The 16,601-nt window shown below is 42.4% G+C and overlaps 1 protein-coding gene across 1 annotated transcript in view; it reads right to left on the reverse strand.

Moving 5' to 3' along the window:
* The window catches only part of EPB41L4A (erythrocyte membrane protein band 4.1 like 4A), a 223,712-nt gene that overhangs the window by 105,161 nt on the left and 101,950 nt on the right, over positions 1-16,601 (reverse strand). The window contains exons 5-7 of the mRNA XM_048851753.2: positions 13,971-14,068; positions 9,995-10,115; positions 675-762 (exon numbers count right to left, since the gene is read on the reverse strand). Coding sequence (XP_048707710.2) covers positions 675-762; positions 9,995-10,115; positions 13,971-14,068 — 307 coding nt within the window. The remainder of the gene's footprint in view (positions 1-674; positions 763-9,994; positions 10,116-13,970; positions 14,069-16,601) is intronic.

A 16,601-nucleotide genomic window follows, 5' to 3' on the forward strand; every position in this document is an offset into this window, starting at 1 on the left:
ATTTGTGGTGAGACTCTGTGACTGGAATAAGGAGGAAAGCATCCTTTATTAATACTATATAGCCTCCTGGCTCTACCAAGTCTGTTACTTAGTGTTTCAGTTTCAAAGCATTTGTAGGCCACGAAGAATTTGAGTCTTCTGAGGTTTAAAACCCCCTGATATTTTGGGCAGGGCACCAAAGAGAAAGAAAACTTTCTGAAACCTTTGTAGGGTTTACACTGAATCACTACTGAGAATCATAAACAATGTATTTTCACCATAATTTTCTTGGATCCATCAGTATTGGGCAAGAGTTAAAATGATTGCTGGGAGTGACTCAGTAACGTTCTATGTGGCATCCAGCTGCGATCATGGATAGAAACCAGTCGTAGGTTCTCTCAGTTTTCAACAACACGCTAACCTGTGTTCCCTGTGGGTTACAGGGCTCAGCTACGTTTCTAGCATCAGAAAGATTCCTTTGTTTCTTCAGGAAATTCCTTTATGTTGGCCTCCGCTTTTGCTAAGGAAAATGTAGTGGAATTTTTACCTGAATCCAAATTTTGCTGCAGAATTATCAAAACTTACTCAATCCCTAGTGACTTCTGCCCCATCCCCAGCTTTCCATTTAAGTTTTAAAGACTTTTTGTCATGCCATCAAATTTAAAATATTTAGCTTCAATTAAAACAGTACTTACATAGACAGGATGGAGATCTACTCCATACATTTCCAGTGATTTGGCCACTCCTAAGTAATCCAGCTCTGCCTCAGCAGGAACCTGACCCCTGTAAATGGTATAATGAATAAGAACGCTGACTCTCAATTCAACGCTACAACAGTTGTTAAAATAAATCGTATTAACAAAGCTTGTTGAATAGGTAAGCAATGCTTCCGTGGTATTGACTTAGACCTTCCTTCACTGCATGGCACTGTGCTCCTACTTGCTCCAGATAAAATGGGTTCCAGCGTTCATTGTGTCTGCTACACGCTGTTACCTTATATATTAAAAATATTAAATTGATGCTAACTACAGTGGCAAAACTTTCCTTGTCTACCTGCTGCTAACGCCCAAAAATACTCCTGCTGCTGTCCCAAAAATACTTCACAGCATTCATCTTCAGGCCTAAAAAGCAAAAAGGTCTTATTTTAAATCACTGCGTCATTACTATAAATCAGCAAGAGAAAGAGAGACCATTTAGGGGATGATTTCCCTATTGCAGTGCTAAAGCTGGCAGATATCGTGAGGAAGGCATCAAGAATTTCATGAGTTCAGATAAGATAGTCCCTTCTCAATAAAGATTTGCCTAAAGAAAGGCAGGCCCTCTGGAAACCTTACCCTTTTAATGCAAAAACTCAGTTTGGAGTCTACTGCAGGACCGTATCACAAATTATCTGCAGGAAACCGACTCTCCTTCTCCATGTAAGTATCATTGAAGCAACCAGCAACTTTCACTAGTTATATACGGTAGAGAAATAATGGAGAAAAACAGAAACCTAGGTATGTATTTGACACCAGTGAGGAGGGATTTATTACTTCGCATAAAAATATGAGTAAATCCAAAGCCTTTAACAATGTACACATCCTCAGTGTTTAATTTTACTCTTCCCTTAATAACGGTCATAGATGCAACATACTCAATAAGGTTCTCCATTGTAAGGCTGAAGTAATACTTCTGCAATCTCATTCCCAACTGGGATTTACCATACTTTTGTTAATTACTCAGTAGCATTCATATAAATGTTATTGAGACTGTAACTTATGAATATACCAGCATCAGTTCAAAAGGATTCATCAATGTGTATTCCAAAGACACTTCACATCTTATGCTTTAGCCTGCAGATGTTGCCTTGGTGAAATGTTTCACTCCTGTGTTTAATATCATCCATATCCAAGATGTGATATGGGGCCCAGGATCTTGTCATAAGATTTCAAAAATCCTGTAATACATGCTCTCTCTCTTTTTCTTATCTCCCCATTCCTTTCTTCTGGTTAAGAAGAGTGGAGATCTAATCAGCTGGTGTCTTCCCAGGCTGGCACTCCCTGTGTTTGCTTTACGTGTGACAGGGAAGAGATGTGTGCAATGTAGAGGCAAAAAAAGTAGTGGAATGCCAGCCTCCAGCATGAATACAGAAACCTCTCATGGCTATATAAATGACTCCATCTGTACTGTGGATAGAGGTTGCTCCTCTCTGTGGATGGAGCAGTAGAAATAATGATTGTAGACAGCTACCTCCTTATCAAAATTTAGGAGCTGAAGCAAGCTGAGGCTGAGCTTAGCCCCCATTTACAAGAGTTCATGGGTAAGAAGAGGATCCAAAGCCCACTACAGAGAAAACTTGTAAGGGCAAGATTTCTTTCTTGGTGGATTTTTGGTTCACTGCTGTATTTACTAATACACAGCAGGGTCATATGTATTTCCCAATTCTGTGGTTATGGAATTTGCCACAGGAATCACCTCTTCTACACCCCAAATTGCAAAATTTTGCTCCAGACTTAGATTTTTCATTTAAAAAAAATTATATTTCTAGCCTTCATAATTGTGAAACAAAATGTTCACTGAAGGACTGTTTTCTTCAGAGTCTGCAGACAATCTGAAACAACAGCACTAAAAGGTGTGAATTGCCACTCATCTCAGTGAGTTAACTCTAAAATCTATCAATGACAATTTAAATGTCAACACTGCTAACTATAAAAAGAAAAGGAATACTTGTGGCACCTTAGAGACTAACAAATTTATTTGAGCATAAGCTTTCGTGAGCAACAGCTCACTTCATCTATTTCATTTCTGATTTTGTTTGCAAAAACTTCATGCTAAATAACATGCTTCCACCACGATTCCAAACTGCCTCTCAACCTGCCAAATGCCCCAACTGTCCATTCAGTAACGATATATTTGGAAAAGTCTCTAAAGAGGAAAGGCACTGCTCTGTGAAGATGTAAACTGTGGCTAGTACAGAACACAAACAGAGTCTTTCCCAGCATACAGGAAACAGGGTGAGGGGAGAGCTAGATGTAGAAACTCTTCACTGAAAACATTCTCAAACGTTCAATATTTCATCGTATCTTCCAAGTTAAAATGAAGGGATCCAGTGTAGCTCTATACTTCAAGTCAGAGTTTTAAACCTTCTCTCAGTATACACCATTTTCCAAACTTCACAATGTTACTTAGAATCATAGAAATGTAGGGCTGGAAGGAATTTCCAGAAGCCATCAAGCCCGGCTCCCTGTACTGAGGTAGGATCAAGTAAATCTAAACCATCCCTGATAAGGTTTTTGTATAACCTGCTCTTGAGAACTTGCAATGATGGGGATTCCACAGCCTCCCTTGGAAGCCTGTTCCAGAGCTTAACTGCCCCATAGTTAGAAAGTTTTTTTCCTAATATCTAACCTAAATCTCCCTTGCCACAGATTAAGCCCATTACTACTTGTCTTACCTCCAATGGACATGGAGAACAACTGATCACAGTCCACTTTATAACAGCCCTTAACATATTTGAAGACTTATCAGGTCCCCACTCAGTCTTCTTTTCTCCAGACTAAACATGCCCAGTTTTTAAAATCTTTCCTCATAGGTCAGGTTCTCCAAATCTTTTATCATTTTTCTTGCTCTACTCTGGACTTTCTCCAGTTTGTCCACATCTTTCCTAAAGTGTAGCACCCAGAATTGGAAACAATACTCCAGATAATTGGGACAATTACCTCCCATGTCCTACATACAAAACTCCGGTTAATCCACCCCAGAATGATATAAGACTCATATTCAATTAGTGATCCATTATAAACCCAGATCCTTTTTCAGCTGTAGAGCCTATCACTTAGCAAGTTATTCCCCATTTTGTAATTATGCATTTAGTTTTTCCTTTTCACGTGAATACTTTGCACTTATCTTTACTGAATTTCATCTTGTTGAATTCAGACCAGTTCTGGAATTTGTCAAGATCATTTTGAACGCTAATCTTGTCCTCCAAAGTGTTTGCAACCTCTCCCAGCACGGTGTCACCCAGAAGTTTTATAAGCATGCTCTCCACTCTATTGTACAAGTCATTTATGAAAATATTAAACAGTCCCTGAGCCAGGACTGACCTCGGTGGGACCCCACTAACCCACCTTCCCAGTTTGACAATGAACCCATTTTGACAGTGATGACTACTCATTGAGTACAGTCTTTCAACTAGTTATAGTAATCACCTTATAGTAATTTCATCTAGACCACTAGTCTAGGCTAGTTTGCTTATGAGAATGCCACATGGGACTGTGTCAAAAGCCTTACTAAAATCAACTACCCTAACCTCTAGGCCAGGAACCCTGTCAAAAAAGGGAAATTTGACAGTGACTGGGACCTGGTGCCCCCTTGCCGGTTTATGTATGACACTGCAGTGGTATTGTCAGAGAGGAACTGAATGTGTTGGGCTCAGATGAGGGGCAGGAATGCACAGCAGGCTTAGTGGACCGCTCGAAGCTCCAGGATGTTGATGCACTGCGTCCATGTCCCTTGCACGGCATGTGCATCGAGGTGGGCACCCCAACCGGCTAGAGAGGTGTCTGTGGTGATGGTGGCTGTGGGGGCAGAAGTGGTGAAGGGGGTGCTAGCAAAACCTTGGCAGGGTTGGTCCACCACAGTAGGGAGGTCCAGACCAGATGTGGGACAATCAGGTTGACATCCAGGTGGGTCTGCAGACTTATAGGACCCACAGTTGTAGACAGCGCATGTGTAGGCAGGCAGGCGGCATTACATGGATACAGGCCACCATGTGGCCAAGGAGGCAGAGACAGTGCTGCAGTATGGGGCGTAGAATGCAGCATAGGGCTACCATGAGGGCTGTCAGGGTGGCAAAACGGTCCGCTGGGAGGAAGGCCCAAGCTGTCACGAATCCACGGAATCCGATTAAATGAATTGTCTGCGTTGGAACAAGCACAGATTTCTCCTCGTTGATACAAATGCCGAGAGTGGCATGGAGCGAGTGGAGAGCGCAGATGGACGACAACATTTTGGTGAGGGTTTGCACCTCTGGAAGCCAGTTGTCTAAGTAAGAGAACATAGGGTACTCCTGTTGTCGCAGTTGGGCTGCAGTGACCACAGAGACCTTGGTATAAACCCTCAGGGCCGTCAAGAAGCTAAAAGGAAGAACTCAAACGACAGTGGTTGTCCCCCTCGCAGAAAGGAAGAAACTTGCAATGGGCCAGATGGATGTCAATGTGGAAATAAGTATCTTTCATGTTGAGAGGTGTGAGCCATACCCCCAGGGGAAGGCAGGGGATATTTGATGGAATCATCATCATACAGAACTTGGTCTTCCTGATGACAGTGTTGAGTAGTTAGAGATTGAGTACAGGGCAGAGACTTCCCTTTTTTGAGATGAAAAAGTACAAGGAGTAGAAGCCCTTGCCAATGAAGGGGCCAGCCACTAGTTCGATCACACCATTCCTCAGGACGTTGTCTGCCTCATGTAGGAGGCTGTGATGAGAGAGACTCCCAGAGGGTGCTGGGGGCGGGGGGGGGGGCGGGGAAGGGGAAGGTAAGGAACTTGATAGAGTAACCATGTTATACAATCTCTAGTACCCAACGGTCCATGGTGATCTCAACCCAGATGACCCCAAAGGTGGTAGGGGGGACCAGAGGCAGCAATGTGGGGAGCTCGCAGCTCTCGATATGCATGTCAAAACTGGGCCTTTGTTTGATGCCATAGTACAGCTGAGGAGGTGGCAGTAGCTGATGGTCACGAATGCTATGATCTTGGGAGGCCGCCGTGCAGGCTCCTGATACTGGACATAAGCGTGCTGGTAGGGTGCGAGGAGCATGGTCAGAAGGATGGCCTCTGTTGCTTTCAACAGAGCACGGGGGTATAAATCCCAAGAGACTAGAATTTCACTCTTAAGTCTTTCAGGGAGTGGAGGGACTCATCCGTCTTTGCCAAGAACAACTTGTCCTCATCAAAGGGGAGGTCCTCGATCATGGTCTGAACCTCCCTGGGGAAGCTGTAGGATTGCAGCCAGGAGTCTCATCGTACGACTGTGCCTGTGGCAAGAGAGCGGGAGGATGTATCTGCTGCACGCACAGCAGCTTGGACGCTACCCTTGGCCGTCAGGCGGCCTTCCTCCTCTAGAGTCTGGAATGGCTGTTGCTTGTCCTGTGGCAAATCCTCCAGGAACTCTACTAGCTTGGCATAGTTACTAAAGTCATACTTGGCAAGCTGATCTTGGATATGCCGAACTGCAGGCTGCAGAGGAGTAACCCTTGTGGCCAGGAGGTCAAGGAAGTTTGCTGAACTATCCGAGGGTGGAGGGGGTGGAGGTATGGGAATGCTGCCTTGCCCATTCAGTCGCCGCGTGTACCACCAGCAAAGCAGGGTGGGAAAAAAGAATGTCATCCCCCTTGGATGGGATAAAATGGCTGCATTCCACTCTCTTAGGCGTAGGGGCACAGGAAGCTGGTATGCGCCAGACTGCTCATGCAGGTTGAAGGATAGTGTCATTTGTGGGCAGTGCGATGTGAGATGGTCCCCTGGTCTAAAAAATGTCCACCAGCTGGTAGTGTTGATCCAGAACTTCCTCCAAAGGTATGCCCAAGCCCAGGGCTACCCTCTGCAGCAGCTCCTGGTATTACCCATGATCATCAGGAGGCAAGAGGACTGGGGGAATCAATGCATCAGTGGGAGAGGAGGCGGCAGCTGGCAGTCCTGGCGGAACCAGTGGGATCGGCTCCCGTTCTATGTCTGCCTCTGGATCCAAGCTGAATGGTTCCAGCACAGGCACTCGGATGGATGTGAGGCTTGTGATTGTGGGTACACAGAGTTGTATGGGTTCCAGGGCAGCCAGTGTGCCCATGGTGTCTGGTCCTGGGGTACTACGGACCCCAAAGATATGTGTATCAAGTTGGCGGTGCCAAAGCACCCTACCTAGTGCAGGGGTCATGCCGGGGAGTCTGAGCTGCACCTGGACGTTGGGGAGAATGCCGGTTCCTCCGCTAGCTGTTGCAGTCCGAAGAAATCTCAGGTAGAGGCGGAGCCATCAGTGTGGGCGGTCCTGCAATCACCAGGTATGATCTCTCGCCCAGGATAATCGTTATGTCTGTCGGGAAACTGTAGTGCCGAGAGCAGCAGCGAGAGTGGATATGGCAGGTCTAAGTGCACCGTTGGGAGCAGCGGTTCGACTTGTCTGGGTGTTCAAGGTACATCCCACTGACCACTGAAGCGGGGTGGCATGTGCGGTTAGGAGTGTGGGGATTCCAGTCATACCAGGGGTGCATGCTGCAGAGGGCTGTCCCTTGGTACGGTGGCCGATACTTCTTTCTTCCTTTTGGCTTTACACTCTGCACAGGTAAGCTTGGGAGGTGGCATGATCGGATCTGCACATGACTTCTTGTGCAACCTGGTGCAGCCTGGGAAGGAAATGTTGTGCTTCGCTGCAGTCCATGACACAGACTTGCTGAGAGGGCCATACGAGCACTTATGACCCTCTCGCTTGGCATTGTCCTGCGCTGGTGGTGCTGTTGGATCAGGGCGGGAGGTGGTAAGTGCGGCACTCATCACTGGTGAAGGGAGAGGCACCATTGGTTCCGCCAGTCCCAGATAGGACTCCACATATGGCGGGAGAGCCTCCTCCCCGAGGAACTTCCAGAGTCACAGGAGACAAGCCTCACAGGTCCGTGAACAGATCTCACAGCACGCAACGAGATGCACTTTCCCAAGCAGTGGCAGTGCTCATTGCTCACTGAGACTGAGTGAGAGCATGACACTCAGTCCTTGAACCCTAGGATGCAGGGCCTAGTCCCCCAACAAGTGCTCTCGTAGGCGAACTACGAGTGCGGAGGAGAGAGGATTCCAACCCCAACCATGCGGCAGTAAGAGAAAACCAAAGGAGCACCCATGATTTCAAATACATCTACATCTCTTTTCCACCCTTAAGCCCTCCCTTATCTCTCCTCCATTGATTCCTTCCATTCCACTCTCTCCTCCAACCTTGATTCCTCTGCCCTCTCTCCCATCACAATGTCTAACCTTTCCCACTCTTACCCCTGGCTTTCCTCCAACATCTGTTTCCTCTGCTCTTGTTCCTGTGCTGCTAAATGTCTTCAGTACAAGTCCCACAACAACCATACTGATTGTGTTCATTGCAAATTCACTCTTTTTCTTTTTTCTACCACTTTCTTAAACAAACAGCTTTATTTCTCCCTCACTGAATTCCAAAGCCACAAAAACAGCCAACATTTCGCCACCTTTGATTCCCTCCTTAGACCTCCCCATCCATCTCCACACAAAAACTTGTAATTTCTTTTTTAAAAACTCTATATGATCGAGCATGATCTCTCCTCTAATCCACCTTCGGATCCCTCCTTTAGTCTCACCCTTCATCTTGATGCTACAAACCCATGCCAGCTAATAATGGCCAGGCAGGTGCAAGCTAATATTACAACTATGGATTGGTTTATTAAACCTACGCATTGTGCAAAATATATGTAAAAACATTGTCTTATTAACACAACTGTCCTCCATCACCACTCATTTATTCCCATTTGTTTCACACACCCCGGTGTGTTTTGTCTTTAGGACTAAAGTTATCTAAAGGCAATGGCTGTCTTTTACTTTGCACGCAGCCTAGCACAATGGGTCTAGCACAATGATTAGGAATTCTAGGCATTACTGCAATACAAACAGGGAGGAAATAATGTCCTTCAGTTAAGCACTGACCAGGGACTCAGGAGACTTGGAATCAATTCCTGGTTCTGACACAGATTTCCTGTGTGACACTGGGCAAGTCACTTTCTCTGTGCCTTGGTTTCCCATCTTTAAAATGGGAATAATGGAACTTCCCTGCTGCACTGAGAAGTTATAATAAGACTATACTAGTGATATTTTAGTGATTATGAGGCACTCAGACAATAAAGTGATGAGGGCTACATACATAGATAGAAATAAATAATAATAGCTACCTTCCCGTAAAAGGGGAAGATTCAAGTCAAGGTGCTAACTGGCAAGCACCCCAATGTCAAGGGATGAATGTTCGGGGAGGGGCATGCCTCTATATATTTGAGGGAAGTTAACACCTCCTCTCATTAAGCAAGACATAGATAATGCCAATCTGCAGAAACTACTAGCTGCAAGGCCTTACCTGGCATTTAGCTAAATATGTACTTTAATGTAGCAAAAGCATCATGGTATCTACACCTATATACAAGAACGTTAGTCTTTTCAGATAACCCTTTAATACCTCAAACAAAATTAAGAAGAAGGGGATATAGTGCAACAGTCATAAAAAAACCTTCTTGATCAGTTCTTACTGGGTAGATAAGCGTTGTTTCATGTTCTGTGTATTAGGTAATAACATGAGAGGACAGCATGCTTATAAATATAAAAAGGCTCTTCATTAGGAGAACTATTTAGCATTCAACTCATGTGTACACAGACTAACTTCCTGTGCCTTCTCCAAACTCTTCCCTACTGCAACCTTCCTCCATGTTCCATGAAGATTGCTATATGCATGACTCCAGTACAACACCTAACGATTTGGCAAGGAAACGGGGGCCCATTGTATTAAGTGCTGTATGTACACATATCAAGAGATGATAGGGAACTGAGGCACAGAGAGATTAAGTGACTAGCCCAAAATTACACAAAAAGTCTATGGTAAAGATGAAAACTAAATCCGAATTTCTTGGATCCCAGTCCAGTGCCTTAACAATAAGATACTACTTTCATCCCCCTCCATTGCAAAATTCAGAGTGCATAATCTGGACATTTATATGTATTTTTAGAAATTTTTTAACTAAAGGTACCTAAAGTACCATATCTGTTCTACTTATATTTCTAATCAGTTATTAATAAAGCCACTCTCTTTGTATTATCTCTATTTTAGATTTCTGGTGCGCATAAAAGGATGTTTCATGTCACTAGCAGATTCTGCAGACCTTCATTCTGGCAGGACAAAGATATGTGACAATATATCAGTTCCTTCTTCCCTTCTACTTAGTACCTGTAGCACATGATTTCCCATGCATTATAACAAAACTGAATTCTTACATCAGAGTTTTGTGTATCCGTTCTATTGCATCTTCCAGTTCTTCCTTCTGGTCTGGAACAAATCGGTATTCTGACACATAACCTGCAGTGTGCTTATATGGGTCATAGTCTCCCAGCTCAGCTATGGTGCACAAGAAAAAAAATTGTCACAAGTTTCAAACATTTTCCCATTACCCAAAAGATGTACTGTCTAACCAATCTGCATGTGCCACTGCACCTTTTCCCAAGTAACTCTATGAGCTCACCACTCAATAGGTAAAAGAAAACTATTTTTTCTCATTGGAGAGGAAAAATGCATGGCAACGTTTTCCCTTTATTTTAGTTTATTAACAAAGCATTGTAGACCAATCCATGCAAGACTGGAAGAGAAATTTCATTAATAACATGTTTTTTAGAGGAATGGAAGGTTCAAGGGCTAGGAAATATGGTATGAAGTTTGTCACCTCCACAGAACTGGAACTAATGTAGTTTAGGACAGTAATAATTGCAACAATATGCTACTTTGTGGTGCATGTGAAATGAATTGATGTGCTGAGTCCAGTTCTTAGAAGGTTTGTGCCCATATAATAAAAACGAACATTCAAATGGGCATTGACTGCTATCCTTGTTGGGAGTCCTAGCAGAGAAGTCAAGGACTGAATGAGAATGGAGATGTAACTATCCTGTCTAGCTTAAAGGTAGTCCTTTGAGAAGAAAGCTGAAGTACCTATAGGTAAACAAAAGACTTTAGTCTCCAGTTAATTTCAGTACATTTCCTGAACACTAAATTCACTTTAAAAATTAAAATAATGATTAAATCATATTTAAAAGAAATATGGGGACTCTATTTTAAAATTTAATCAATGATTATGCATTTTAATATAATTGTTTTTGGAGTGCCCTGGAATTTGCATATACAAGCAAAAGTGACATGATATAAAGTGACAAACTATTTGTCTGATGAGCCACAATCCTATTTTATACCCTTGCAAACAGCTGTATATTAAATGTATATCTTAATCAGGGCCCAATTCTACAATTCTAATTTACATTGGGTAACATTTATATGAGTAACCCCACTGAAGTTAATGGGACAATCTGTGTAAGTGCTCCTTAACATGAGTAAAGGCAGTACCATTAGGCCCTCAAGGAGGCAAGGGCTCCCCAGAAGCCCAACCTTATTGGAGGTTCCCATCCAAATCCCACTGAAGCCATGGACATTGCTATGCCTCTTCATACACCATGAGGTCAGTGCCATAAATCATAATGAAAAAAATCCCATAAAACATCAGCTCATTTTTGTTATGGATTTTTTTTTACATATTAGTCTTGTCTCCAAAACAAGAGACTGATCTGATCAGCAGAGATACAGGAATTCCCCTCCCCACCACTCCAAACCCAACCCCAACCCCCACCCCGCAAAAAGCCCAACAATAAAACAGTGACCCTCATGCCTGAAACAGAATAAACAGCAGGAATAATGACTTTGGGCTTCATTGTGCACTTTAATAGAAAAAATCAGATTGCACAATAGAGTAGGTGTAGCTCTGTGCGCCGTAAGGCCTGCAGAATGTATAGTGTATACTGCACTCTATGTTGTTGCCAAGCCTATGGATGCGATTCCTGTGCTAGTGCTTCTGGCTTATAAATTCAGTGTTTCACACAAACATATGCATTATGTGAGGGTCTCTATCTGCATATTTTTGTCAGATTCAGCCCTGATGTAAGAAGGCATAACTTCTTATGAAGTCTTATGAAGATACGCCTGTTTCTGCCACGGCTGAATTTAGCCCTTTGTAACTACTATGTACCTGTTCTAGCTCTCCTATCCAAAATGAACTTTTCTAGCTATTTCCTTGTGGCATTTAAAAGAAAGAAGTATTGGTCATTGAGATTAGTATCCTATAAACAATCTTTGACTGGAGCTGCAGATTCCTACAATTTAGCCACTATGCCTATGACAGCGAAACAGAGTATATTCTTGTTCCTATTTCTCATAATCTGTTTGAAGATGATGCACTCACTGCAAAACAATATACCTGACCAATATATATTGCAATATTTCACAGTCAAGGCACAACTGTCATTGAAGTGAAAGGCCTACCACAAACAGCCTTCTGGGTTGGGTCATATCACCTTCCGAAGTTGGGGAAATGTCAATGAAAACAATTCAGAATGTGACATGCTTTAACTTTCCTGAGAGGCATGTCATATGCCATGAAAGTTTCTAATCTCCTTTCACACTCAATAAGTTATTTCATTCTGTTGTGATCTCTCAAACTTCTTGTTCTAAAACAGAAATTAAAGGAAGAATATTTTCAGCTTGCATTAGGTAGCTGCTACTGAATCATACTTGGATTAATGATAAACTGGATAATCTTCACTTAGTATCTGCCACAGATGAAAACTGTAAATTATAAGTTTTCTGTGCAGAGTTCCCAAGAAAATATCCTAAATCCACATGATATCCCTGACTGCCAAATTTTGCATTTGGATATCTGATTTTAGCCCAAAGATGAGCAAAATCTTACTTCTTACTTACTGTCCATTAATGTGAAGTAGTTCATGTTTGCTCTGCCAAATCCATGGGATATACTAGCACTCATGAAATCTGCTTCTCAAGTGCATGCCAATAAGTGAAATGTCGAATTAAAACTTCACGCTTCAAGTTAAAACACATCCCTCCCCTTCATTATCTTCAAGTATTAGTATTGACATAATGTGGTTTTTGCAGGACTGTATCATTTTGGATGATCAACAGATTTGTCTGGAGGCTGTTGCCAGCCCTTCAGATCTACACATTGTTTGATGAAATAGAAAATATGATATAAATAATATTGGGCTGTAGACATACCCTGACTTGTAATGTCATCAAGCACTAATAAAAAGTTCTCTCTGTGGACAGTCTCGGTAACTCAACCGTCAATAACTGTCAGATATTTCAGAAGAGATCCCATAGTATCTTCGTTTAAAATGCATGTAACTGGTTCTACATAATCTGTACTGATGTGTCACCTATTTATAATTCTCCTGTTAGTCTCTGTAATTTAATTTTTTTAAACTAACATACAAAGACTTAGATTAAAGTCTCCATTTGCTGCAATATTTGGAATCAATCATAACATTAACTGTCAAGGTTCCTTCCCCACTCTGAACTCTAGGGTACAGATGTGAGGACCTGCATGAAAAAACCCCTAAGCTTATTCTTACCAACTTAGGTTACAAACTTCCCCAAGGTACAAACTTTGCCTTGTCCTTGAACAGTATGCTGCCACCACCAAGCATTTTAAACAAAGAACAGGGAAAGAGACCACTTGGAGATGTCTTCCCCAAAAATATCCCCCCCAAGCCCTACACCCCCTTTCCTGGGGAAGGCTTGATAATAATCCTCACCAATTGGTACAGGTGAACACAGACCCAAACCTTTGGATCTTCAGAACAATGAAAAATCACTCAGGTTCTTAAAAGAAGAATTTTAATTAAAGAAAAGGTAAAAGAATCACCTCTGTAAAATCAGGATGGTAAATATCTTACAGGGTAATCAGATTCAAAACACAGAGAATCCCTCTAGGCAAAACCTTAAGTTACAAAAAGACACAAAAACAGGAATATACATTCCCTCCAGCACAGCTTATTTTACAAACCATTAAACAAAAGAAAATCTAACGCATTTTCTAGCTAGATTACTTACTAACTTTACAGGATTTGTAAGGCTTGCATTCCTGATTTGTTCCCAGCAAAAGCATTACAGACAGACAGACAAACAAACAAAAGCCTTTCCCCCGCCCCCAGATTTGAAAGTATCTTGTCCCCTCATTGGTCATTTTGGGTCAGGTGCCAGTGAGGTTACCTTAGCTTCTTAACCCTTTACAGATTAAAGGATTTTGCCTCTGGCCAGGAGGGATTTTATAGCACTGTATATAGAAAGGTGGTTACCCTTCCCTTTATTTTTATGACATTAACAAACAAAAGTTATCAGTTGGTCAGAAGAACTCACACTGAATTGCATATGCTCCCAGCTGAGCTGCAATATTGATGGGACAGGGCATGCGACCTTGCAAAACATCTTGCTTCACCTGCAAAAAAAATTGATACCTAAAACAGAGAGAGAAAATGAAGTTGTTAATTCAATATTAAGGATTCTGGTGTACTTAGTAACATTTTACTGCCTTCAGGTTTATTCGGGGAGGGAGGGGAAGGGAAGGTCTGTAGCTCAGCTTAAAGTGACATGGTCAACTCAAAAATCACGTTTGCATCTTCTGCAACATTTTTTTTACTATTAATGTTCAAGTAACATCATGATTATTATCACTGAAAGACTGGAGGAGGAAAAAATTCTCTAGTTTTCCCATTTGTTTACTTTGTGCACTTGACAGCACACTGTGATAGTTAATTTCCCTAGAAAGAGGTGGTTTCCCTAGTTTGTGTGGGATTTTCAGGCAGCAGCAGGAGAGAGAAAACATTGTTTAAAATCAAACAGGAAAATATGATTGTTAACCCACACATGGAACAAATTTTGACCTCACTAGTAGAGCAGAGCAAGGGAGACACAGGACACAAGGCACTCACTCGCTTGTGTGGGCTTGTAACAGGGTCTACAAACCCCATACTGAACACAGACAGAGGGGGGAGGAAAGTCTCTCCCATTTACAAGCAAGCAGCTTGATCACAACCCCAAGCAGCTGCCAGTCATGGAGGCAGGCGTCCACAGCTGCAACCAATAAAGAAAACAGAGTCTGTTGTATAGGGAGAAGTGTAGAGAAGGAAAGGGAGGCACTAAGGCCTGGAATAGCAAGGTGGTGACAGCTTTGCACTAAGCTGCCTCCAAGAAAACAGTCAGGAGACTGAAAGAGATGGCAAGCCCAAAAAGTGAAGGTCTGACAGGCTTAATTGAAGGTGAGGATCCAAGAACTTACCTGACTGAGAGCAAACAAAGGAGGGTCAGTCAGGAGAAGCTAAGGCCCCTCAAGAGACCACCCCAAAAGGCATTGACAGGGCTCTATGTACCACAGCCAGCAAGTGTGGGAGGAAAAATAGACACCACAAGGCCACTATATTCCATTCCTCTACTGGCAGGTGGGTAGGAAGAGGTGGGGCCATGGCTCTGCCTCCCAACGCACCAGCCAGTTGGGCTACATAACTGTAAGTGCAGAGTACTTCCCCCTCAGAGCAGGAAGAAACCAGGAGGGTATATTGTGACTCTCAATCTGCTTCCAAATCTGCCCCGAGGCAGCACAATGCACTTCCCCTTACCCAGGGCTCATGGTAAAGCCACAACTGAGCCCAAACTTAGCAAGAGGAGTCAGGAGTAACAGAAGCGACTTTTAAGAATATTTTTTAACTGACAACATTTTAAGCTGACTGTGTCCCTTTAAACTCTGATTTTTCCCCATATTCACAAAATATATTGCATACAACTTCCTTAATCACAACCGCACACATCAAAAACACGTATGGTAAACTGTTCACACAGGCTGGTATAAATTAAGTGAGAGTATTTGATACCCCCTCTTAAGCACATGAACACTGAATTCCTAATGAAACAATATGAACAAAAGAGAGGATCAGAGCAATAAGAAAACAAGTTATCTAGTTCAGTTTTTCAGATACTCTAGTACATTTAAAGGAAATATTTTTAAATGCTGTTTATGCCAAATGGATATACGTCTTCCCATATCACATCATACGGAAAGAATATCAGTGATTTCTTTCAAAAACAGTTTTTAAAAGATCTTTTTGTTATACAGGCACAAATTGGTCATACTTACATACTGAACTTCCCTTATTCAGGAACTCATTTATTTTACAGAGCCAAATAACTGCATTATACATTATTATTAAGTTTATTTTGTATTTATTATTGCATTATCATTATTACTCTTGCAAATACTTAGTACTTTCTATATGTTCATTGTAAGCTATTGAAATATTTTTGTCTTTGGGCAATCCAGACTGCAGATTATATGGCAAATAATCTTTGCATTACTGTGTTAAACTCAAATAAAAATTGCCAGCGTTCAAGGACCTTTCAGTGCTATTTAATCTGGAATCCTTCCAGCCCAAATGAGCTTCTTTTGCTGATGGTTCCCACAGACACCATAGGCATTCCAGGATATACAGCTGTGCCATTTGCACCCTACTTCTTATTGGAGAGGAAAAATGCACAGTTATCTAAGCCCCTCGTCTTCCCAGGGCCCAATGCCTTATATGAGAAGGCATACTGCAATGGTATCAGGAAACACAGTGTGCACGCTCATTATTGCTCCTTAGTATTTTAACAAGCAGGCAGACCCTTATTTGGATGAATTATGATGACAGAGAAGAAATTTAAAGGTCTTGTGGAGCTTACAACATCTGTTGGCTGACTGACTGAAAATTAAGTTCACTTCCAATATATACCTCCTCCCCTCAGCATTTCCAGCAGTTGCACAAGACTGAGTATGGCCTTACTATGTGTAGCCTGCTGCACAACCATTGTCTACAGCTCGCCTGGATATGGATATTATTTGCCAGTTCTTTGGTATTTCCCTAGTAATTATGGAAGTGCAGGGTTTCCCCTGAGTTCTGAAAAGTGTCATTTTAACAACCTCACATTTTCTTCATACATATCTATCCTCACAGTTAGCAT

Source organism: Caretta caretta, chromosome 5 (assembly GCF_965140235.1).
Source record: "Caretta caretta isolate rCarCar2 chromosome 5, rCarCar1.hap1, whole genome shotgun sequence".
Classification (NCBI taxonomy): Eukaryota; Metazoa; Chordata; order Testudines; family Cheloniidae; genus Caretta; species Caretta caretta.